The 23,690-nt window shown below is 49.1% G+C and overlaps 1 protein-coding gene across 12 annotated transcripts in view; it reads right to left on the minus strand.

The window, feature by feature from the left end:
- Positions 1-23,690, minus strand: part of TMCO4 (transmembrane and coiled-coil domains 4) — a 98,991-nt gene that overhangs the window by 4,741 nt on the left and 70,560 nt on the right. For 6 of the 12 annotated variants that reach the window (XM_060089069.1, XM_060089067.1, XM_060089068.1 and 3 more), the window contains 2 exons: positions 11,715-11,832; positions 3,302-3,419 (listed from right to left, as the gene is read on the minus strand). In XM_060089069.1, coding sequence (XP_059945052.1) covers positions 3,302-3,419; positions 11,715-11,832 — 236 coding nt within the window. Of the gene's footprint in view, positions 1-3,301; positions 3,420-3,731; positions 3,812-5,044; positions 5,130-11,714; positions 11,833-23,690 lie in introns of those variants that run through there. The other 6 variants (XM_060089070.1, XM_060089072.1, XM_060089082.1 and 3 more) reach the window with 5 other exon arrangements.

The following is a 23,690-nucleotide window of genomic DNA, read 5'->3' on the forward strand; positions in this document are numbered from 1 at the left end:
CAAGCCCTGTGCTAAGCTCTAGAAGCCAGCTGGTGTTCTTTTGGGACACCAAGACTCCAGAGACCCTGGTCTCTGCCTCCACAAGAAACCTCGTGACGTGGCCACCGGGGTGGCAGAAACCCCCACCCGCTGCAACCCAGTCCCCACGCAGGGGAGCCTGAAAGGCGGGCAGGCAGTCTGGCCTTTGTCTGCTCCATTCACCAGAGATGCCCTCTGCCTGCGACAGGGCCTGCCCCTGGCTCACTCCTGCTCAGGCTTGTCCTGAGATCAGGAGCCACCGCAGACCACGTCTGTGTCTGGTGGCTGATGCTGGCATGAGGCTCAGAGGGCTCTGCCCACGTCAGCCCGGCAAGGAGAAGGAAATTCTCCTGTAGAAGGTCCTGTAGGTTTCTGCTCTGAGCACAGGGCAGCCAGTGCTTTGCAACAGCAGTCATGAGGACTCTTTTGCCAGCAACCTCTTTTCCAGCAAGAATTTTCAAGGAAAAGAGGAGGGCAATGCTAATTACCTCTAATTACCCAGAAGAGGAAAGCACTGCTTTTTGTGATGAGCTCCTAATGCGATAAAGAGCTATTGTTAGGCCCGAGCTGGGAAGCTGCCATGAAGGCAGTCTGAGTGGGGAGAGGAGTCTCTGAAGCTGTGGTCCCAGAGGCAGAACTGAAGGTGGACACAGGGGCAGGAGACGCGGGAACCAGCATTCAACGAGGGCTTACTGTGCACCAACCATCTTGCATGTGCCCTGGAAGATAGGTGATATCTCTTGTTTCTAGGATGAGGAAACCAAGGCACAGAGAGGTTCAGTCACTGGCCTAAGGTCACACAGCCAGTATACCAGTGGCAGAGCCTGGATTCTAAGCCAGGCCTCTCCAGCACCAAAGGCTGTGCTCTTCCCACTGTATCCCATTCAGGGGCTTCCCAGGGCAGAAACTATCTTTCAGGGGCTTTGTAGCATTTAAAGGAAATTTTCATTTGAAAGGAACGTTCAGCCATTCCTTTTCACATTTGATTCTTGTGGCAGAGGAAGACCCCTGGAGTGGTGAGGCATCAGGTCACTTCTCCCCTTCACCCCATCAGGGTACAGGGACCCTCAAACAGGACAGAGACCCCTGGACATGGGCCAGGAGGCATCACTGAGTCCTGCTGTTTCCTGGTCTTGTTACCCAGCTTTCCTCATTCCCACAGGGAGGTGTACAGCACAGGCTCTGGATCTGGTTTCAGAGACCAGATCTATGACTCTCTGGCTACATTGAATCTATTCTCTCAAGCCTCAGTTTTCCAGTCTGTGACTTGAGGATGCCCAATACCCACTGTATGGGATTGCTGTGAGATTGACATCACGTGAAGCAAGTCTATCAGGGATAAAGATGATCTAAAGAGATGGCTCTAGGGGTTGAAGTTCATGTCTGTCCTGGGAAGACTGCCTCTTGAATTAGGAGTGATAAGTTTCATGGGTGGATGAGTCTAGAAACTCTTCTTATTCTTGGACCAATACCAGCCCCCAAAGCTGCCGGTCAGGAAGGCACAGGACTGCTTCACTCGTGTTGTCTGGTGGGTCAGGACTTGTGAGCTAGGGCCCTGGGAGTCTGGGTGAGTGAAGATATGAGCCAGGACAAGTTGGCCCCAGTGACATGGTGGCAGGTTGGGTGGGAGGCCCAGGGGACCTCGGAGCAAGGTCATGGCCCACGAGCTTCAGTGGCAGCAGTGCCTGATGACGTTCTGGTTTTAAGTTTTTGTGCTAGAATCCCCCTGTGCTCTCTTCAACCCTCAGTCAAGTTTCAATAAGCACGCAACCCAGCATTAGCTGTGTTGGTGGGGGTGGGTCAGGGTGCTCGGCTTCCCCTACCACGAGGTGCAGTGTGTGTGTGTGCATGCGTGCATGTGTGTGTGTGCGTGCATGCGTGTGTGTCATTGGGCCAGGCTGCTGTTGAAGCTGAAGGGAGAAGCCAGGGTCCTCCGGGGTGCCCCTCCCCAGGGGAATTTTCAGATGCCCAGGGAGGGGCCTGAACTGTCTGCTTTCAGGCAGGATGGTGCGGCTGGCTCAAATTACTTATGTGGTACCTGGGGAAATTGGGTTACGCTCAGGAAATGCTTGGTACTTGATAAATGGCAGCCGGCAATGTAATAATTGGAAAACAAAGTTCCTGTTCTCATGAACCTTGCAACACGGGAACTTTCATGGGCTGAGTTTGCTTGGGGACATAACTGCAGCTCACTATCCTCACCCTCCCGGCAGCTGGCACCTCTCCCACTGGTTTTCACATTTACCCAACCGGGGGCGATGCCCACTGGCTTCAGTCCTGCTGGGCTTGAGTCCTGCTCAGCCATGTTCCTGCTCTGTGACCCTGGGCAAGTCCCTTAGCCTCTCAAAGCCTCAGTGTCCTCATCTGTACAGTGGGGATACGGATACTGCAAAAGGTTTAGGGCAGAGCTGGGCATCAAGTGAGTGTCCACACATGAAGCTATTATTAACTCCCTATGACAGACATGTGGTGGGTGGAACAGGTTCCTTCAAGCCCAAAAGATGGCTCTAGAAACTCAGATTAGGTTTGTGTAGCTGCTGGGGTGGGCTCCCTCGAGTTCCATTCCCAGCAAGAATTCTTTTCATTGTCTGCCCTGCCTAGTCTGAGATGTGTAAGAATCCTTGGGGAGTATGTTTAAAATGCAGACTTTAGGCTTCACTTCCTAGAGACTGATTTAGGAGGTCTGGGCAGTGGGGCTCTGGGATCTGCATTTTCAATAAACTCTCCAGATGATTCCAAGATGGGGGACCTTGGAACACACTCTCCCTGCTCTGTAATCCACGGTTTCACAGCCTGGAAATTGGGTGCTTCTGCTCTGGCCCACCCTGAATGCCTCCACTTGTGTCCTCTGGTTGTTTTGGTTACTTCCAGGAGAAATAGACTGTCCTGACTAGTCATGTCGGCTGGGGGAGCGAGTTGGGGCAGTGGGAGGAGGAGTGGGGGAGGCATAGTGGGAGGGCAGTAATATAGGGGCAAGAGCATGGGCTCTGGAGGTTCAAATCCAGGCTATTAGTTGCTAGTTGTGTGATAGGAACTTTTCTAAGTCTCAGTTTCCTAATCTGTGAAATGGGGATAATAGTGCCCGCCCCAGAGGCCTGGGGAAAATGCCCCAGCACAAGGATGGTGCCCATGAACAGGAGTTACCTCTTCCCAAGTGAATTCTCATCATCTCCCTCCTCTGGGGTGGACTGAGCCCGGGCCAGTGTCCCTGGGACCTGGGTTGCTGGGCTGGAGTAACAAAGTGCCCACCCCTCCAGCCCCAGGAGGGACAGGTGATACTCACCATGGAGGACAGGTCCACGTTCTCCACCCTCTTGTCCTGCAGCAGCACGGGCTGTAGGCCGGCCACTCGAAGCTTCACGGAGGACGTGCGGTACACAAAGCTCAAGAGCCAGTCCCCACTGTGGGCAGAGAGGACGAGTGAGAAGGGGAGGACGTCAGCCTCAGGAGGGCCCTGCCTGGCCCCGGGGGAGCCTGGTGGGACGGGAGCTTCTGTGGGAAACCAGGGCCCCGCTGCACCCGTGTATGATGGTGGGAGCTGCAGCCACTGGCGTTTTGGGAGCGTTGCCCAGGGTGTGGCAGCTCCAGGGAGGCTGCTTTATTTCCTGCTGGGCCCCCAGAGCAGAGAACAGCGCTGGCTGGCCTGGCGGGCAATAGACGAATATCTGTTGAGTGAGTGAAGGAGGAAGCTGGATGAAGTTCTCCACAGTCTGCCTGTGGCTGGGTGAGCTGCTCTCAGCTGCGGAGGGTTTCCAGTTCCCAGGGTGGGGGGTGGAGGCTGGTCCAGGGCTCCCTGGGAGACGAAAGAAAGGCAGCAGGGCATCTGCCTGGGGGAGAGGACCATGGGGAGCTGGGGCCACCATGCTCTGTGGCTTGGAACTCTGGGTCTGGGCCCCCATCTGTCTTTGAGCCGGAGGGACCAGCTGTGCCTTCTGAGACAGGCCTGGCCCAGCCTGCAGCTCTCCCTGCCCTCGGCCACCTAGGAGGGGAGCACAGCCCCCCGGGGCAGGTCACAGCCCTGGAACGCTCCTCCACTCTCATGGCTGCTGTGAACACCACGCCCTGCCCCCTGCACCCCATCCAGACACAAACCCTGCACTCTGGCAAGAAGATAACCCCGGACACTCTGTGGCCCGATTCTTCAGGTACCCCGAGCACCATCCACGGGAGATGTGGTCTGCGGGGTCCACGGGACAGCCTTGCCCCTCAAACCCCTGTGCCCTGTCCGGGGTGAAGCTGGGCTCCTCCCTCAGCAAGTCCATGCATGTGGATGCCTCTGTTCCCTCTCTGCCTCCAGGGCTGAGACCCCACTTAGCACACTGGGCGTTTTTTTTTTTAGACCGAGTCCAACTCTGGTTGCAGGGCCATTGGAGCCCATCGTTTTTGTGCGCTTGTGTGAAAGAAGGGCCCTCCCTCCCCGCCGTGTGCAGGGGAATGGGCTGAGGGTCAGGAGTCCCCAGCCTGCCCGCGTGACCCTCTGTGCCCACAGGCGAGGACCCAAAGCTCTCTGGGACCCAGGGTGTCGTGGGCTCTCCAGGCCTGACCCTCTGGGATCTCTGGCCACATGGGTGCCTGTGTGGTTACCACCCTGGAAGCCTCTAGAAGGCTGGGGTCCAGAGTTGAGGGGCTCTCAACAGACCTTCCTGCTGTGCCCCACCCTGAGCTCATCAGTCTGTGACTCCTTCTCTGAATCATCCACCAGGTCCCTCGAGCAGAAGCCAGCAAAGCCATGTCCTAGGCCTCCCTTCCCGCCATGGCCAACTTATCACGGAATCCTGCAGATTTGTACTAACTGCCCCTACTCCCGACTCCCCTAAAACCCACCCCTTCTGCTGCAGCCCTGAGATCAGGCAACTCCCCGCCCAGCCCCCCACGGACAAAAGGAACGGCCTCCTCCTCACTCCTGGCCTCACCTCTCTTGAGCCACTGGGGTCTTCTTTCAACTCTCATCTGACCATGGCCCTCTCCTCTCAGAAGCCAACGTTGACTCTCCACTACCCACGGGCCTTCTCTTCTAGAAAATTCCCTAACTGCCAGAGAGCAATGTTTGCACGTCGCAATGGTTATCCTAATATTGAAGGCCCAAGAAACACTGTCTCTCAGAATGACGGCTAAGGGGAGAAGAAAGGAGACTGACTCAAGTGGTTTTATTAACGAATGGTGAGGCTTACATGCATCTAATACGGGGTGTGAGGGAGGCCCCTGTACGGTCCTGACATAGAAAGCAAAGGAGCAAAGTCAGGATTGTTCCCTCCCAACGATCCGTCTTAACCATGACAACACGTTACTTACAATGTTAAATGCACTTATTCATACACATGTAGGGGCAGGACAGGAACATGTGTTAGAAGGTTCCACATACTCAAAACTGTGCTAAGCAAACCACAGGGCCTTTGCTGGCATCCCAGACCCTCTGCACCCAGCATCTGCCTCTTTTGCCTGGGGTGGGCCATGAGCCCACCCTCGGGACCACACAGAGCCAGTCCCACCCTGTCAGTTACCAGCTGTGTGACCTTGGGCAAGTTGCTTGACCCCTCTGAGCCTCAGTCTCCTCGCTGTAACTTACCTTCCAGGGCAGGCAGGAGCGTGCACAGAGATGGCACATCGTGTATCCAGCGCTCACACACGTGAGTGCTCAGGAGGCACTGGGTACGATAATACCTCCCGCTCTGGGCCTCCGTGGGCAGTGTGGCCTCTCTCTTACTAGGCCTACTCTTCCAGGCTCTGATGGGCTCCTATCCATCTTTTCAGAATTCAGCTTGCATGTCACCTCTCCAGGGAGTGCCCCTGAGGCCTTCCACTTGATAGTATTCATCCTTTGTCCCTCATGTGACTGGTGCATGATCCTTTTGTGACCTTTGTTACATGTCCTCTGTGTGTCCGCTCCTGGGTCTCTTCTTTTTCTGGGCAGAGAGCTTGTTGAGGGCAGGACTGTACCTTAGTGCTGCATCCTGTATCCTGAGCAGAATCAGGAACTCCCTTGGGGGTGGGAGGTGGGTGCAGTGCCCAGCAAGCCAGGCGTCGATGGCCCTCCAGGCCAGGCAGATGCATACAACTGAACCTTGATTCACACTGCATGACCTGTTGAAGGGTGTGCTGTGGCTGCTCACAGGCCTGGGACCACTTGTGGGTAGGGGCCCTCTCTGCTCCTTCTACCATTATCCCCGCCCCACACGGTACTGGAGCAGAGACCACACAGGGAGTCCCCCGGGGGCTCAGAACAAAACCCTCTCATTGCAGATATCCCAACTATCAGGGAGACAGTCTCACCTGAGTTCACATCCTGGCTCTGCTGTGTGACCTTGGTGAGGCATTTGACCCTCTCTGAGCTTCAGTTTCCTCACAGTATAATAGGGAGCAGCACCACTCGCCCGGCTGGCTTCCAGGGGGTTCGTGAAAGCCCAAACAAGTTAACAAACTTGCAAACGGCTTTATTAATGTACATTATAAATTTATAAACGTATATAGTTTGGGAGTGTTGGCCTGAAGCTCCCCCAAGCCCCGCATTCCACTCCCAGTCTTTAAGTAGGTTTACAGCAACTAAAACACCCTTGGGGGCCAAGAATATGAATTCCTGGTCGGTGCTTAATTTAATCAAGAAATTATAGTTATTGTTTTGGTCTGTGCATTCCTTCCCTCTTCTCTCCTTCCTCCTCCTCTCCCCCTCCTCCTTTTTCTCTCTGGAGAGATGGCTCAGGATCTCACAAAATAATAGAAAACCAAACTTATTAGCCTCAGGTTCTCAACAGAACAGATGGGTTTAATAAGATTTTGCTGCTTTCATACTGCACACATGCAATTTTAATTCTTTCCCTTTGCTGTTTATGAAAGCATCAAAAAAATCGTGTGCTGTGAACAGGCCCAGTAATAATTATAACCGCTATAGCTTATTGGGCACGTATAAAGTACCAGCCTTCATCTTACATAATCTCTTTTTTTTTTTTTTTTTTTTGCGGTACGCGGGCCTCTCACTGTTGTGGCCTCTCCCGTTGCAGGCCCAGCCGCTCCGCGGTATGTGGGATCTGCCCGGACCGGGGCACGAACCCGTGTCCCCTGCATCGGCAGGCGGACTCTCAACTACTGCGCCAACAGGGAAGCCCCTATAATCTCATTTAATCTCCCCAGAACCCCTGTGCAGGAGGGACTGTTATTCCCATCTTATAGGTAGGAATACTGAGCTTCAGATTTGTTTGTCCAAAGCCACCTGAGTGGTAAATGGTGGAGCCAAGATTTTAACTGAGGACTGTCTGACATCAATGTAGTGGCCATTCCTTCTCTTTTCTTGTTTTTAATTAATTAATTAATTTATTTTAAAAGATTTTTATTGGAGCAGAGTTGATTTACAATTTGTGTTAGTTTCTGCTGTACGGCAAAGTGAATCAGTTACACATATACATATATCCACTCTTTTTAAGATTCTTCTCCCATACAGGCCATTACAGAGTATTGAGTAGAGTTCCCTGTGCTATGTAGTAGGTCCTTATTAGTTACCTATTTTATCTAGAGTAGTGTGTATATGTCAATCCCAATCTCCCAATTTATCCCTCCCCCCACCCCTTACCTGCTGGTAACCGTAAGTTTATTTTCTACATCTGTAACTCTATTTCTGTTTTGTAGATAAATTCATTTGTACCCCTTTTTTAGATTCCACATATAAGCAATATCTTCATTCAGTATGACAATCTCTAGGTCCATCTATGTTACTGCAAATGGCATTACTTCATTCTTTTTTATGGCTGAGTAATACTCCATTGTATATATGTACCACATCTTCTTTATCCATTCTTCTGCTGATGAACATTTAGGTTGCTTCCATATCCTGGCTACTGTAAATAGTGCTGCTATGGACATTAGGATGCTCTTTTCTTATTTTTAAAATTTATTATTATTATTATTATTTTGCGGTACACAGGCCTCTCACTGTTGTGGCCTCTCCCGTTGCAGAGCACAGGCGCTGGATGCTCAGGCCCAGCGGCCATGGCTCACGGGCCCAGCCGCTCCGTGGCATGTGGGATCTTCCTGGACCGGGGCACGAACCCGTGTCCCCCGCATTGGCAGGTGGACTCTCAACCACTGCGCCACCAGGGAAGCCCTCTTATTTTTTAAACTGTTCTTACTTAAAAAATTAAAGTCTCTTTTATTAATAAATAAATAAATAAATACACACACACACACACACACACACACACACACACACATAACTGAATCACTTTGCTGTATACCTGAAACTAATGCAATGTTGTAAATCAACTACATATCAATTTAAAAAAAGTCTCTTTTAAGCCCTACCTCCAATCCCTGTCCACTCTTCAGGGGTGACCACTGTTATTAGTTTCTCATGGTCCCTCTGGACCTGCCTGTCCATTTTCAGACATACAGATACATATATGCACATGCAGAAACGTTTTGCTTCGTAAATGGGATCATAGTACGTATTGTTGCACTTGCTTTTTTCCCCCTGAACTGTTCCCCTCTTTGCGGTCATTCAGGTTGTTTTAAATTTTTAATTATAAATGAAGTTGCAAGGGATCCCCTTTGTGCATCCATCTCTGTGCATGTACCTAGTACAGCAGGATCACAGAAGTCAGAATCTGTGGGATCAGAAGATTGGCACATTAAAAATTTGGATAGATATTGCCAATTACCCTCCACTGAATTCAACTGCCACCAACAGTGTATGACCGTGCCCATTTCTCCACATCTTCACCAACACTGAATGTTATTCATGTTTCAGATGTTCGATAATCTGATGGATGATAAATAGTATTTTGCTGATTTTAGTTTGCATTTATTTCACTAATAATGAGGTTGGGTACATTTTCAAAAGTTTATTGACTATATTTATTCCATGTTTATGTGTAGATATCCTTTGGCCATTTTCTTTCTTTTTATTTTTTTTTTGTTTTTTAGGCTGCACCATGAGGCACGTGGGATCTTAGTTCCCTGACCAGGGTTCAAACCTGCATTGAGAACATGGAATCTTAACCACTGGACTGCCAGGGAAGTCCCTGGCCATTTTCTAATTTTTGTTTATTTATTTATTTTTGGCTGTGCCAGGTCTTCGTTGCAGCATGTGGAATCTTGAGTTGTGGCATGCAGACTTCTTAGTTGCAGCATGCACGTGGGATCTAGCTCCCTGGCCAGGGATTGAACCCGGGCCCCCTGCATTGGGAGCTCGGGAGTCCTAACTGCTTGACCACCAGGGAGGTCCCTCTGGCCATTTTTCTTATTAGATTTTTTTTTATTGATTTGCATGAGCTCTTTGTCTTTGTTTCTTTGTTCTTTCTACCATATCCTGATTCTAAGAACTCAGCTTAGAATATGAGTGATAAAGCCATACTGATTGGCTGAACTCCCGTGTCCCAGTTAACGCCCTCTATCCATGGCTAAGGACGATCTTTATCTTTAGCTCTGAACTAGACATGGGCTAAATTATCAAAATCATAAAGACTTTCCAAATCTCTTCTATTCAGTTGCAGGTTCTACTTGGGATGGTTGGGCTTAGATCAAAATTAAAGTTAACTGGCCTTGTGACTGAACTTCTCTGGGCCTCAGTTTCCTCACTTGTAAGATGGGATTAATAATACAAACCCCTGGGCCTCCCTGGTGGCGCAAGTGGTTGAGAGTCCGCCTGTCGATGCAGGGGATACGGGTTCGTGCCCCGGTCTGGGAGGATCCCATGTGCCGCGGAGCGGCTGGGCCCGTGAGCCATGGCCACTGAGCCTGCGCGTCCGGAGCCTGTGCTCCGCAACGGGAGAGGCCACATCAGTGAGAGGCCCGCATACCGCAAAAAAAAAAAAAAAAAAAAAAAAAAAAATACAAACCCCTTAGGGTTTGGGGCAGGATTAATGGCGAAAATGACAACAGCGACAGGATCTGGCGGGTGGTAAGAGTCTAATCTTGTCCCATCTACTCCCCCATCACTGCATTATTACATTTTTCATGTTTTTTTGGAATAATTGTCTGTTTCCATATGTGTCTTTTCTGCTAGACATGAACTCCTCTTGCCTTGTTCATCTTTGTAGTCCCACGTCCAGCAGGAGGTCTTGGGCGTGTACGTTGGATGATTCTGAGGCGCCCTTAACCTCAGGCTGGAGCCTCTCCCTCCTCCCACCCTGACATATATTCCTTAGAATCAGGAGCCCAGCACTTTCCTCTTCCTCTAGGTTTTGCCTTTCAAATGATCTCACCTGTCCTTCTGGCTTCAGCTGAAGCTGACATCCCACTGGCCCTCGCTCCAGTTCTCATCTCTCTCAGTTCCAGTGCTGCATCTCCAGCTGCCCTGCTGGACACTTCATGTTCACAGCCCCGTGAGTCAGCCGCTTCCCCAAGTCTCACCTCCTGTCGCTAAATGAGTGTGCACCACACTTGGAGAAAAGCCTTTGGTCTCAGAGCTTCTGGATTCTGGTGTCGCAGACAAGCCTGCCTGGAGTTGCTTGTTTCCTGCCTATGTGCGCTGCTGAGTGCGAGGCTGCACAGTGCTAGGTGGGGGCTTGTTCCCGTTGAGGTTCGAGCTAGTGCCTGGCACGAGGTTGGCGCTTTTTTCTTTTTTTTTTGCGGTATGCGGGCCTCTCACTGTTGCGGCCTCTCCCATTGCGGAGCACAGGCTCCGGACGCGCAGGCTCAGTGGCCATGGCTCACTGGCTGAGCCGCTCCGCGGCATGTGGGATCTTCCCGGACCGGGGCACGAACCCGTGTCCCCTGCATCGGCAGGTGGACTCTCAACCACTGCGCCACCAGGGAAGCCTGAGGTTGGTGCTTTGATGCTGATGCTGATAAACGGTACCACCACCTGTCACTCACGGAGCAGGCACCCACCGTCGGCAGCTCTGTAAATTGCTGGACTATCATCGTAACCCTGGGGGGAGTCACTACTATTATCCCCCCTTCACTGATGGAGAAACTGAGGCCAATGTTCAGACCCAGGTCTGTGCGATTCCAAATCCCAATTCTCGTGTTTACACTGTCACCTCCCTCCTTTGCCTCACTTGGAGGCTGAAGGGCACAGGCAGCTTCTCAGGCCAATCTCCTGAGGTCTCAGCGGTGGCCTTCATCTTCTCTTCTTCCCCAGAGTCGAGGGCACGGCTTTGGCTGAAACCTCTCAAGTCCTTCTCAAAGCCAAGCCCAGGGGTGCCTCCTTTCCAGCCCCACAGCTGTCAGTCTTCACAGCGCCCCCCTCTCGCAGGAGGGTCTGTCGTGTGGTGTACGTGCTGGCTCCCCCATGGCTGTCAGCCCTGCCCCAAGACACTGCTCTGAAAGCTCAGCCTGGACACTCCCCACTCCCTTCCTGCGCTGCCAGATAACCCACACACGAGCTCCTCAGTCGGCATCCAAAGACCCCCCATTTAGGGCCCAATCTTTGCTTTTCAGTCTCATCCCACTCACCCTCTTCCCCCAGATCATGGGGACCAGCCTGGCCTCTCGTGTCATCCTGTAAACTGGTCTCAGGCCCGACACAGGGAAATCTTTCTTAGGATCGGTCCCTGCTGTCCATCATCCTATGGGGATGGATGCTGCCCAGGTCAGAACACCTGGCCCGGGCCTTGCTTCTAGTAGGGCTGGTGTCCTACCGGTCCCTGGGATCCTCCAGGACAAGGGCCTGGCCTCCAACATCTGTGTCCTGGGCACAGGGCCTGGGCACACTAGGTGCTCAGTAAGCACTGTCACCTCCTCACAGGCACAAGGTTTGGACAGACCTGCAATAGCCATTGATGATCCTCCCAGATACCACCTTCCGGAAAGGCTCCCAGTGCTTGGCTTCTCCTTCCACGGGCGCGCCCAGCAGGACAACATCCTCGATGATCCCTTGGCAATCTGGAGAGAGACCCCGGAAAACACTGTCAGCACCCCTGGCCACAGCGGGTCCTGAGAGCAACTCTCCAATAGTGGTGGAGGAAACAGATGTCACGTACACGCGCACACACGTGCATATGCACACCTGCACTCATGCAGACATGCACACGTATGCTCAGGCACCTGCGCAAACACATTCGTGCACACAAACACACACATGCCCACACAGTACGGTGGCTTCCATTTACTGAGTTCCAGGCCCTCCAGTGCCCGATCTATTCCTGCAAAGCATCATCATCCCCATGTTAGAGTTAAGGAAAACCAAAGGCATTTTCAAGATCACATGGCCAGTAAGTGGCATGGCCCAGATTGGGACCCAGGTCTATTTCCACCCTCCATGAAGCTCACAACTGGCCGTGGCCTCAGATGGGGTGTCTCTCTTTAGAAGGGACTGATGGCCCCTAACACATGGCACGTGCCAGGCAGGAGACACCACAGTCTTCCTCTGCAGTAGGTTCTCGGGGGTCTGTACAGCCTGGCGGGAAGGTGGGAGTGGAGAGGAGAGGGGGGCTCAGGATGCTGGGACACGGAGTACACGCAGCAGCTGCAGTGACCTAGTGGTTCAGAGTATTTTAGGCCAGGGCTCCTCTGAGCGCAGCTCGTGGATGAGGGCTGGCCCGTGGGCTGTCTGTCTTGTAAGTAGAGATCAGCAAAGCAGCGTTTCTTTGATCTCCTTGCAGACTGGAAACCAACAGCTCACACGTGGGAGTGCAGACTGCACTTTGAGAAGCACTGCTCTAGACCCATGGGGGCGCACGTGCACCTCCAGCCCCCGTCACCCACTGGCCCGGCTCTAGTTTTCCTCTTGTCACACCTCACTTGTTTACATCTGTCTCGTCCTCTAATACCTGGGTTCAGGGAGGGTGGGGCTCCAGCTGCCTTGGTTACAGCTGTATAGGACGGTGCCTAGTCTATACTTGGGGCTCAGTAAAGGTGTGAATGAATGAGTGAGTAAATACACTGCCATCCCCTGGGACAGCCAGGATATGTGCTTTGCCGTTGCAAAGCCCTGGGTTCAAATCCCGACTCAGTGACTTCTGAGCCAAGTCACTTAACTTCTCTGAGCCTACAGGTGGCTATGGTACTGCCTTGGTGGTCTTTATGGGGATGAAATCATGGTGGGGAAAATCCCAGCGTAGTGAACACACAGTGGAAGTCAGTGTCTCCCCGCCCCGTCCCCTGTCCTGTGCCCCTGCCTCTCCGCAGGTTCTGAGCCCCCCCAGGTTTGGGGAGCAGGACGATTTGTGTCATTCCTGGGGAGTGGGCCCCGGAGGGACAGCTCAGCCAGTCCCACCACTCTCTCTCGCTGAGGGACACAGGACAGGTGGCTTCCTCTCTCTGGGCTCCGGTTTCTAACCAGAGTGCGTGTAACTGTTTTCCGCTTGGGCTGTTGTGTCAGAGTTTGTCTGAGTAAAGTGTTCCAGGTTAACAGGAGTTTGAGGACCCCTGTGCTCTTTCTGGCTCTGAGTTATAAGATTCCAGGGCACAGAATTCTGATTTCACTCCTCTGCATCCAGGGATAGGATAATCTGGCAGAAGGATGGAAAACTTCAGGAAGCTGGTAGTTTGTGTTGAATTGCGAAGATGACTCAGATACTGTTTGATGTAAGGGCTATTTCAGATGCTTATGCTGTTGGCAAGGCTGTAGCTTTGATTCTGACCCCTTCTCTCGGCAGATGAGGAAACACGGAGTCTCAGAGTGGATGGGGCATGCCCACGGTCACACAGGGAGTGAGAATACAGTTGGGCCCAGAACCCGGCACGGGGAGCTGTCGGGGCCTCGGGCCATTCTCTCTGCTGTTTACGGGTAACAACTCAAAGCACAGCGATCGCAGGTGGGTTATCATTGCTCCCACGGTGCCAAACGGCTGTGGGCCCAGGGTCAACGACTGAGCTTAGCAGCTCTCTCTGGACGCCGGCCACTCAGGGCACCTGCCCTGTCCCCCAGAATCTCTCCATCTGAGGAGCTCGGACAGCTTTGCAGCGCTGGGTGCCAACGCCTGGAGGGCTGGGACCTCCTTGTGGCCATCAGGGGAACTGCAGCATTCCCTATCAGGTTACCCTGAGCAACGGTCAGGATCCTGCGACTAGCGATCGGACAGGTGTTATGAAAAGCAAACAAAGGTAGGTGTCTTTTGCTGAGCTGAGACTAGTAGCTGAATCTCACAAAACAGTCCAGGGCATAGTCAAATCAAGTCAGGGTAGGCGGCGAGCTGGAAACACATTTACCTATCTCTGAAGCCTGGCTTTAAACTGCCTTTCTAGACCTCTTCCCCTTTATCCTCAGACTGCTGCCACAGTCAGATGTGCCTGTCTTATGTTTTAAAAGATGATTTGCTCTCTAGGAGGTTGCATACCTAGAGATAAGCCACGTGGCAGGCTCTTGGTAATGCACAGGTGTTAGCTTAAAGAAAGTCGGTGAGAATCATTTTAGACCCACCCAAGGGAGAATCCTGTACTGTTCCTGGAATGAGACGGTCCAGGAGGGGAAACCTGAGTTAGGAAAACTGGCTGCTGAAGTAGACGCTGGAGAAAAAATGTCAAAATTCACTGTTTGGCCCCAAACCTTATAATACCAGAAGATTTCAGCCTTCCAGGTAAAATACAGAAAATCCTCACTCAGGCACCACTTTTAGTGTCAAGCAGTCCCCTTTCATGGGCACAGATGATCCGTCACAAGATGACATGAGTTCAGCGCAGAATACCCCCGCTTTTCAAGACCAACACAAGAAACTGGCGTTTAACATTTTAATAATAACGAACATAAGATGACCTCACTGTCTTTTTCCTGCAGGGACCACGAATGTTTGCTGAAACATGTTGGGATTTATTCCTATATTGCTACCACCAACTTTTCTTCTTGTGAATTTTTAAGGTGTTAAGATATAGTTCCATAGTTTTATAAATAGTCAGGGATCCAAGGTGCATCAGTCACCTTCAAGTTCAGGACTCAAGTTCAGGTTCAGCTTTTGGGCTTGGATTGCTCATTTTTTAAACAGTCTTGTGTATGTTATTAATATAGTACTTTTACTGTTGAAGCTGGAGGCCTTTCATTCTTATGCCTTTGGCATTAAGGAGGCTCCATCCCTGGGGCAATTAAAACGAAAAGCTTATTATTCCTGTCTTTACCCCTCCACTTTCAGTCCTTTCTGTCACTCACGTATGGTGACAAACACTACCTTCCCACACTGTCTTTGCCTTTTTTTTTTTGCGGTACGCGGACCTCTCACTGTTGTGGCCTCTCCCGTTGTGGAGCACAGGCTCCGGACGTGCAGGCTCAGTGGCCACGGCTCACGGGCCTAGCTGCTCTGCGGCATGTGGGATCTTCCTGGACCGGGGCACGAACCCTCGTCCCCTGCACTGGCAGGCGGACTCTCAACCACTGTGCCACCAGGGAAGCCCACTGTCTTTGCTTTTACCTCTTATTTTCATTCCTTTTTTTTTGGCCACACCCCGTGGCTTGTGGGATCTTAGTTCCCGACCAGGGATTGAACCTGGGACCACGGCAGTGAAAGCGCCGAGTCCTAACCACTGGACTGCCAGGGAAGTTCCTCTTTTTTTTATTCTTAACACAGGACCCAAAGAGATCCCTTTAAAATTTGAGTCATAGGCATGAGGTACCTTTTGGGGGTGATGGAAATGTTCTACAGCTGGGTTGTGGTGATGGTTTGTACAACTCTGCACATTTGCTAAAAATCACTGAATTGTACACTTAAAATGGGGGGGACTGTGTAATATGTGAATAACACTGCAGGAAAGTCAGATCATTTCACTCCTGTGGGATCCACCTCTCGTGGAGTCAGAGTTAAAGTCATTTCAACAGCCTTCGAAGCCCTGTGTGACCTTCCCCACGCTTTCCCCTTGCTCACTCTCTTCCAGCCACACTGGTCTTGCTGTTCCAGAACATGCCAGGCCTTTCCCTTGCTGATCTCTCCTCCTGATACGCTTCCCTCCAACATCCACAAGCCTCACCCCCCGACCTGCTCCTTCACCTCTTTGTTGAACTGCCACCCTCCAAAGGGAGGAAGATGCAACCTCCCACCCCTACCAGGTGCCCCATCTCCCTTCTCTGATTTATTTTTCTCCATAGCACTTGAGACCATCTGACTTACTACCTATTTTACCTTTACAATCTCTCCTATGACCTGTCTCCTACTACACGTGAGCTCCTCAAGGGTTGAGACTGTTCTTTTTTGTGTTCCCCAGGGAATCCCCAGTGCCTAGAACAGCAACTGGCACAGATGGTCTGCTCAGTAAGTATTTGTGGGAGGAATGAAAGCAAGCTGTGGGACCCAGCAACCCTTCATGTTGAGAATCCATGCAAAAAGTTTATTTTTTAAATTTTCCTCCCGGTATAACTTCTTCCGAGAGGCTCTAGTTGAGGATCTCCGTAGACTGGATAAAAGCAAATGAAGAGTGCTGACTTGGCTGCAAGTAAATGGAAGAGTATTTAACCAGGGTTCTCAGCTCTTCAATTGCTGGTTTCCAGAGCTCCGCTCCAGGGGAACGGATGCTACTGTGACTGACTGCGGTCTGCAGTGGGCAAGAATAATGACCGGTCCTTCCAAAGCTGCCTCTGCCTCAGTCTCCTCTCCTGGCTTCTGACAATGTGACCCAGAGGCTCATGGTGACCCTCCCAAGAAGCACCCGACATCACCTGTATTAACAAAAATCCCTTGGGCTTGGCCTACATAATAAGAAGGCTCAGGGTCTCCAGACCCTTCAGATGATTCATGGTACAGCTCAGGGTGCCCCATCTTTGGGGGCAAAGATCCAGAGCAACTTCGAGGGCCTAAGAAACTGCACAATTACAAACTGCTGTCGGCCAATTAAATGTCTCCTGTCTCACACAGCAGGTGTCATGATTTTAAGACTGTATCAGATGCTGTTGCAACTCATAGAATCCCTGGATTCAGGTAGTTTTTGGTCATTACATACTTTTTCCACCAGGAGATGCTGAAAATGTGGACTGCCATATGCAGGGCTGTGAAGTGTTTGCCATTAGAAAGGGCTCAGGTTCAAAAAGGTTGGGAATCACCAGTCCAGGGGAAGTGGCTTGAACTTTGGCACAAGAGAAATCTGTGTTCAAATATTGGTTTTACGTGAACTGAAGTCAGTTATTTAATAACTTGGAGCCTCAGCTTCCTCATCTTTAAAATGGAGATAATATAATAATACTGATTTCCCAGGGCTGGCATGAGGTTATATGTTCAGGGCGGTGTCTGGCACACGGCTTGGTCAGTGGTGTCCACTGTTATTCCCGTGCAGATGATCAATTTGGCGACTAGGTAGAAATGGTGGGCATGAGGCATTGTCTTTGGAGATGGCTCAGCCGTTATAGTCACCGTGCCTATTTCTAGCCAGCCGCTAATTGCAGGTACTATTTTAGGAGTTAGTTGTGGGAAGCGGTGATGCCAGGCATCTGGTAGCAGTGGACAGGAGCATCGGTCTCCTTCAGAGCACAGCCTCTAGAGAGAAGCAGCTGAAGAGCTGTAAACAATGGTTAAACGCTTCCTCATTTACTTTCATTTTTTTTTTTTTTTTGGGGGCTGAGCCACACGGCTTGAGGGATCTTAGTTCCCCAACCAGGGATTGAACCCACACCCTTGGGAGTGAAAGCTCAGAGTCCTAACCACTGGACCACCAGGGAATTCCCAAAACTAAAACAAACAAACAAACAAACAAACAAAAAACTGTGGTGAAACACACCTAACATAAGATTTTCCATCTTAACCATTTTTCAGTGTACAGTTCAGTAGCATTAAGTCTAGTCACATGGTTGTGCAACCATCCTCACTTGCTTTTATCACTCAGAATTTAGAGAAATCAGTTTCTATCTTGTCAACTGCTCTAATCCCTCCTTCAGTAGTTCACGCCAGGTTCCTGATATGACACTTTTACCACCTGGCGCTCCTGGCGGTCTGGCGATTGTCTTAGCTTTTCAAAAGAAAACCCAAGAGTTGAGAATAGGCTGTTCTTCACAACGGCAAGTGTCCCTTTACACTAGGACCTTGGCCTTGAAAATCATATATAAACTGAGTTTTTGTTAAACTAAACATTCTTAAAATGTACCAAGTAGGGCCAGCTCTTTCAAGGAGGCCCACAGAGAATCCTTTTGTACATGAGGGAGGAACAACTGTCACTGGGAACAACCAGTCCCAGCTCCCCCTCTGTCATCTTGTCCTTTCCGTACACTGGGCTTTCTGAAAGTGAGGCAACCCAGGCAGCGCTTTCCAGGTCTTTCCAAACACCCTCCTCTAGGAGTTACACAGAAATCTCATCAAACGGCCAGAGAGGCAACATCACAAACTGCCACAGGCCTATCACGCTGTCAATAATGAGATTCTCCTGGGCTGCAAAGACCAAAGTTTGAGAAGCAAAAAAGAAGGATTTTCTCCCTCCTGGCAGGGGGCCATGTGTGCAGTGAGTGATAAGGTGGGAAAGGAAGGAGGAAATGATCTCCCGACTGCGAGTCCAGAAAACAGACCTTGAAGTAAATGATATGAACTGCATCTAACACAAACGAAATCCATTCCAAAGATACACGTACGTGTGCATGATAAACACACAGACGTGGCCAAAGGGAGAGGGGGAGGGCAGGAGCCAGGCATAAAGGGAGATGAAGGGAGGCTTTGACTGTCCCCCACCCCTGGACCCCCCCAGTGGAATGAGATTTACACTGGAAAGAATCGTTTAAGGGAGCCCGTTTGGATATATTATAAGGATTTGGGGTGAATTCTTTATGGAAGGAGTAAGCCTTCATCTCTCCCTTTTGATTTCCATCTCTTTCATTTGGCAAAGTGGTAAGGCTGTTACTAGCATCCTGGGACCCAAAAAATTAATCTGCATGCTTGACCTCTCTGCGTTCTCCACCACCCTCCCCTGGAGGTGGGGGAGGGGAGCGGTGGGCTAAAGCCGGGTCTGTCTGAGGACAAAGCAACTGATAGATGCAATTCCATGGAAGGGAAAGAAACCCCATCAAATGCGATGTCTGCCATCATGGAGATGAAAGAGCCAGCTGACTGAATGACAGTCTGTTCTGCATTTCAGTTGCTATCTAGTGACAGCCCAGAAATAGTTTTCAGCTAAGTGGGAGTTTAGGAATTCAAGGCTCAGAATGTTTAAATGTATCTGAGCTCAGTGACAAACTCTTTTGCCTTGGCTTTGTCCTTCAAACATCATGGACAGTAATGTTGGTCTAACTTCTTAGGGACTGGGAATGAAATTGGAGAGAGAGATCTTGCTGCAAAGTTGTTTTTTTTTTAAAACAAAGTTCTGGTATTCTGTTTCTTAATCCCCCTCGTTCTTTTCTTTATCTTCATCATCACCATCATCACAGCTTACCTCGGGATAGGCTAAGTGCTTTATACATATATTATTTCATCTACTTCTCATAATGATCCTAGGAGTTAAGCAGTACTACTCCCATTTTATGACGGGAAAAGCTTGCCTCAGAGACACTAAGTAACTTGCCCAAGGTCACACAGTAAGTGGCAGAGTGGAATTCAGTTATTCCTACATTTTCTCTCCTACTCTCCTGCCCTACTTCCTTTTGCTATGAAACACAATCTTGACTTAAAACATATGTCTCTTGATAACTGTGACATCTTCTAAAATTGTATATTAAAAACAGAACAACACACCCTGCCAAGATGAACAGTTCCAATTTGGCTGAGTCAAGAGATGCACTAGCAGGCTAGACTTTGCTAGAAGGTTAATATCCTGATGTGGGCACCACACCAAAGGCACATGACCTTCTGCTTTGGTAATCTCGGGAACATCTGCCAAACCAAGTGGGCGAAAAGATAATGCAAAGAAAAAGAAAAAGGGGTCCACATGAAAGATGACACACTTTCTGTTTTTTGATGGAGAGTTATGGCAATCCGCCTACACCCTAACACCCAAACTCAATTCCCCATCAGAAAGGTCAAACTGACTAAGACGACATGACTTGGAAATACAGCTCCTGGTAAACTGTAGGCTGAGCCAGTATAAAACAAGCAATTTCATTATATATATGCATATACATAAATAAAATGTCATATAAGTTCTATCAGCTAGCTATTGTTGTGTAACAAATCATCCCCAAACTCAGTGGCTTAAAGTAACCGTTTGTTATTTCTCATGATCCTACCAGTGGGCTAGGCAGTTCTGCTGAGATTATCCAGGCACGCTTGATCCCACTGGGCTCACTCATGTGTCTACAACCAGCTGGTAGGTAGGCTGGGGGCTGGCTAAGATAACTTGGCTTTGCCCCATGTAATCTGCCATCCTCCAGTGGGCTAGCCTTGACTTGTTCTTAAGACAATAGCAAGGTTCTAGGAGGGTGGAATCCATGTGCAAGGTCTTCTGAGGCCTAGGCTTGAAACTGACATGATGTCATTTCCTCTACCTTTTTTAATGAATGCAAGTCACAAGGCCAGCCCAGATTCAAGGGGTGAAGAAACTGACTCCACTTCTTGATGGGAAGAGCTTCAGGGTCATATTGAAAAGGATGTGGATACAGGGAGGGGTGGAGAAGTAGGGCCATTTTTTTGCAATCAGTCTACCACAGATATACACAGTATATCTGAAACACTGCAAAATACAGATAGGTCATGTGCAATAAGCAAGGGGTTAAAAATCCCTGATGATACCAGTACTAGATGAATGTTTCTTTGAATTCTCACTTAGTGAGAAGGGGAAGGAGTGGGAAGAACACTGGGTGGGAATGATGCCAGGGTGCTGGGGTGGCCCAGCCAGGCTGTTTCCAAGTGGCTGTTTTCACGGATGTGGTGTGGGGACCCTGAGTGAAGGCAGGATCCACCTAGAGAACTGGAAAAGTAGGCCAAGCCAGAATCCCTTAGGCAAGATCAAGGTGGGGTGTTCAAGTACTGATCTTGATCAAGTTCAAAATCAAGCACAAACACCAGATTCAGAGGGCCAGAGGTCAAAGCTGCAGAGCAGGGTCTGGAGGTTCTTATTCCATTATGATAAAGGCAGCTGGTGTTTACCAGCATGGCCCTGGATTCTGGGAATAGTGCTATTCTCTCTGTGTTATCACAGTAATATTCATTGTTTTTTGAAGTAGATCTTTGAGTAGGTATTGCAGCAAGGGTCTCTTAAAGGTAAATTTGCTTAGTCTTTGAAAATACATTTTGGCTTCCATTTTGAATGATAGTTTAGCTGGATATAGAATTTTAGATGGACAGTTCTTTTTCTTTCTTTTCTGGCTTCTACTGTTTTGAGAAGTCTCATCAGTATAGTTGAGATTTCTTTGTAAGAATCATTAAAAAATCATTTTTAAAGTAATCATTTAAATAATTTCTCTTTATCTTTGGAGTTCTGCAATTTCACTATGATGTGCGTAGGTGTAAAATATTTATCCTTCTCAAGACTCATGTTCCTCGAACCTCAGGAATCAAGTCTGGAAAACTCTCAGCCAATAAACTGTATCTCTCTCTTACTCTCTTGTTTTTGGAGTTGGTATTAGGCAAATGTTGAACGTAACTTCTCTTTCCTATCTTCTATCTCTTTATCTCTCTGTGATGCATTGTAATTTCTTCAAATCAATCTTCCAGTTCATTATTTCTCTCTTTAGATTTGTCTAATCTGTTGTTTAATTTATCCACCAAAGTTTTAATTTCAATGACTGTATTTTCATTTCTAAAAGTTCCATTTGATTTATTTTAAAATCTCCCTGTTCTTTTTTCAATGTCTTACTCTTTCCACTTATTTTTCAATGTTTTAATTTATATCTTTAATAATTGTAAACCTGCTTATTTTTTGAGGGGGAGCTCTTTCAGGCTGTTCTATTAGACTGAGCATCTAATCCTGATGTTTGTTTGTTTGTGACTTTCCCACATGGTGGTTTTTTAATTTTCCCCTATGTGTTTTTAAAATCTGGAATACGAGCTCATCTTTATTTTTTTTAAATTTTATTTTATTTTTCTTGCGGTACGTGGGCCTCTCACTGTTGTGGCCTCTCCCGTTGCGGAGCACAGGCTCCGGACGCGCAGGCTCAGCGGCCATGGCCCACGGGCCCAGCCGCTCTGTGGCATGTGGGATCCTCCCGGACCGGGGCACGAACCCGTGTCCCTTGCATCGGCAGGCGAACTCTCAACCACTGCGCCACCAGGGAAGCCCAAGCTCATTTTTAAAGCTGCTCTTACATGGGAATCTGTGTAGTTTGGATTGAGGACCTATTTTTCCCCAGACTAGTCTGGTGTCAATTTTTTGACTTGGGGAACTCCTGGATCATGCAGGTGGTATAAATGTGAACCCTAAACCCGAGTGAGGCATGGCCCTGTGTCTCTGAATTCCCCAAGGAGACATTTTTTCCCCCCAGTCAGGGCAACATGCTTATTACTCTGGTTTTCTGCTCCCTCCTTGTTCCTCACCTCTGGTGATTTCCTTTACTTTTGGGGAGCCCAGCTAAGCATTTAAAGAGGTATTTGCTATAGTTCATCTAGCATTTCTGAAGTATTTGTAGTGAGAGAATCTTCAGGCTGATTAGTTCACACTATTGCCACTCCAGAAATTGCTAATATAGCTGTAATATTTCTCCACTGTATGTTAATCATCTCCTCTTTAAAAGAAAAAGGATAGGTCTCAGGCTCAGGGCCTTTGGCAGGTGACAACATCATGCTAGATCTTAATATCATTGTTTTATTTTTAATGTTTTAATTTTTTAATGATTCTTTTCATGTATGATAATACTCGGTTTCCAGCTGAGGTAATGGTTCCTTACAAAATAAATACATTTAGGTAAAGATTATGAATTGATATAAAAATATTAAATTGGAACATCCATGCTAAATAGAAATAACACAAATCATGATCCTGTATGATAATGCCTGTGGTTGGGAACCTGGTTGTGAATCCACAGTGGTTTATCATTCTGCTAGCGGTTACAACCTGGTGTCCACAGCATTGGCTATAGTTTAGCAAGTCTGAGTCCACTTAACTTTTGATGTTCTCTGGGCTACAGTGTCAGGTTCGCTTTCTGACGGCAGTTATTTTAAAAGGTGGTCATGTGTCAACTGGGTAATTTACTTAATGTGACTGGATCCAGGTACAAAATAAGATTTCCCCGTGGTTGCTTCCTGTTACCCACTCCCAAGCTTTACAACTCTTTATTCCGTTTCTGAAACAGATGGCACAGTGACTGCTGGTAAGGAACAGTCAGGGCAGAGATCACTGATAAGGCTGCTGGTAGTAATGTCTTTCCCACAAACTCCGCCATCTCCTCGCATGAATAGCTCTGCCAAACTGTGGAGCCCCAGATCACTAAGCGGCTCAGATCTGGCAGCAGCCTGCATCTTTGAATGTCCCCGTGAGCATGAGTGTGTGTCCATGGACCTCCTTAGCCTGACCCCAGGTCCCCGGATGGGTAATGGGAGATACCCATTGCTCTTGGTCATTGCTCTTCCTCTTTTCTGCCAATAACTTTCTCCACATAGGTCTGCCACATGGCACGGCCCCCCCAGTGATGTCTGGGATGCTGTGGAATTCTCAAAAACAACCCCATCTGAGTTCCCTTCCATCTTAAAAAAAAAAAGTGCCACAGGACCGTGATCTTGTATAGTTTTGGTCATTAAAAAAAAAGATGACATCACTAATGGGATCTGATTTTTCTTTCTTTTCTTATAAGAAATTCTTTTTCAGATCATTTCCTCCTGAGTTTCATCTGGGGATAAAAAAGTTCATTGAAATAACAGCACACTTTGGGCAGCTGCTGTCAGAAAGGTCCAGCCATAGGTAGGCGGGCAGAAGTTCTGCTCTGATAACGTGTGAGCAGGGGTCTGATGGGTCCTGCACTGCCTGGGCTGGGCCAGACC

The sequence above is a fragment of the Mesoplodon densirostris genome, chromosome 2 (assembly GCF_025265405.1).
Source record: "Mesoplodon densirostris isolate mMesDen1 chromosome 2, mMesDen1 primary haplotype, whole genome shotgun sequence".
Lineage (NCBI taxonomy): Eukaryota > Metazoa > Chordata > Mammalia > Artiodactyla > Ziphiidae > Mesoplodon > Mesoplodon densirostris.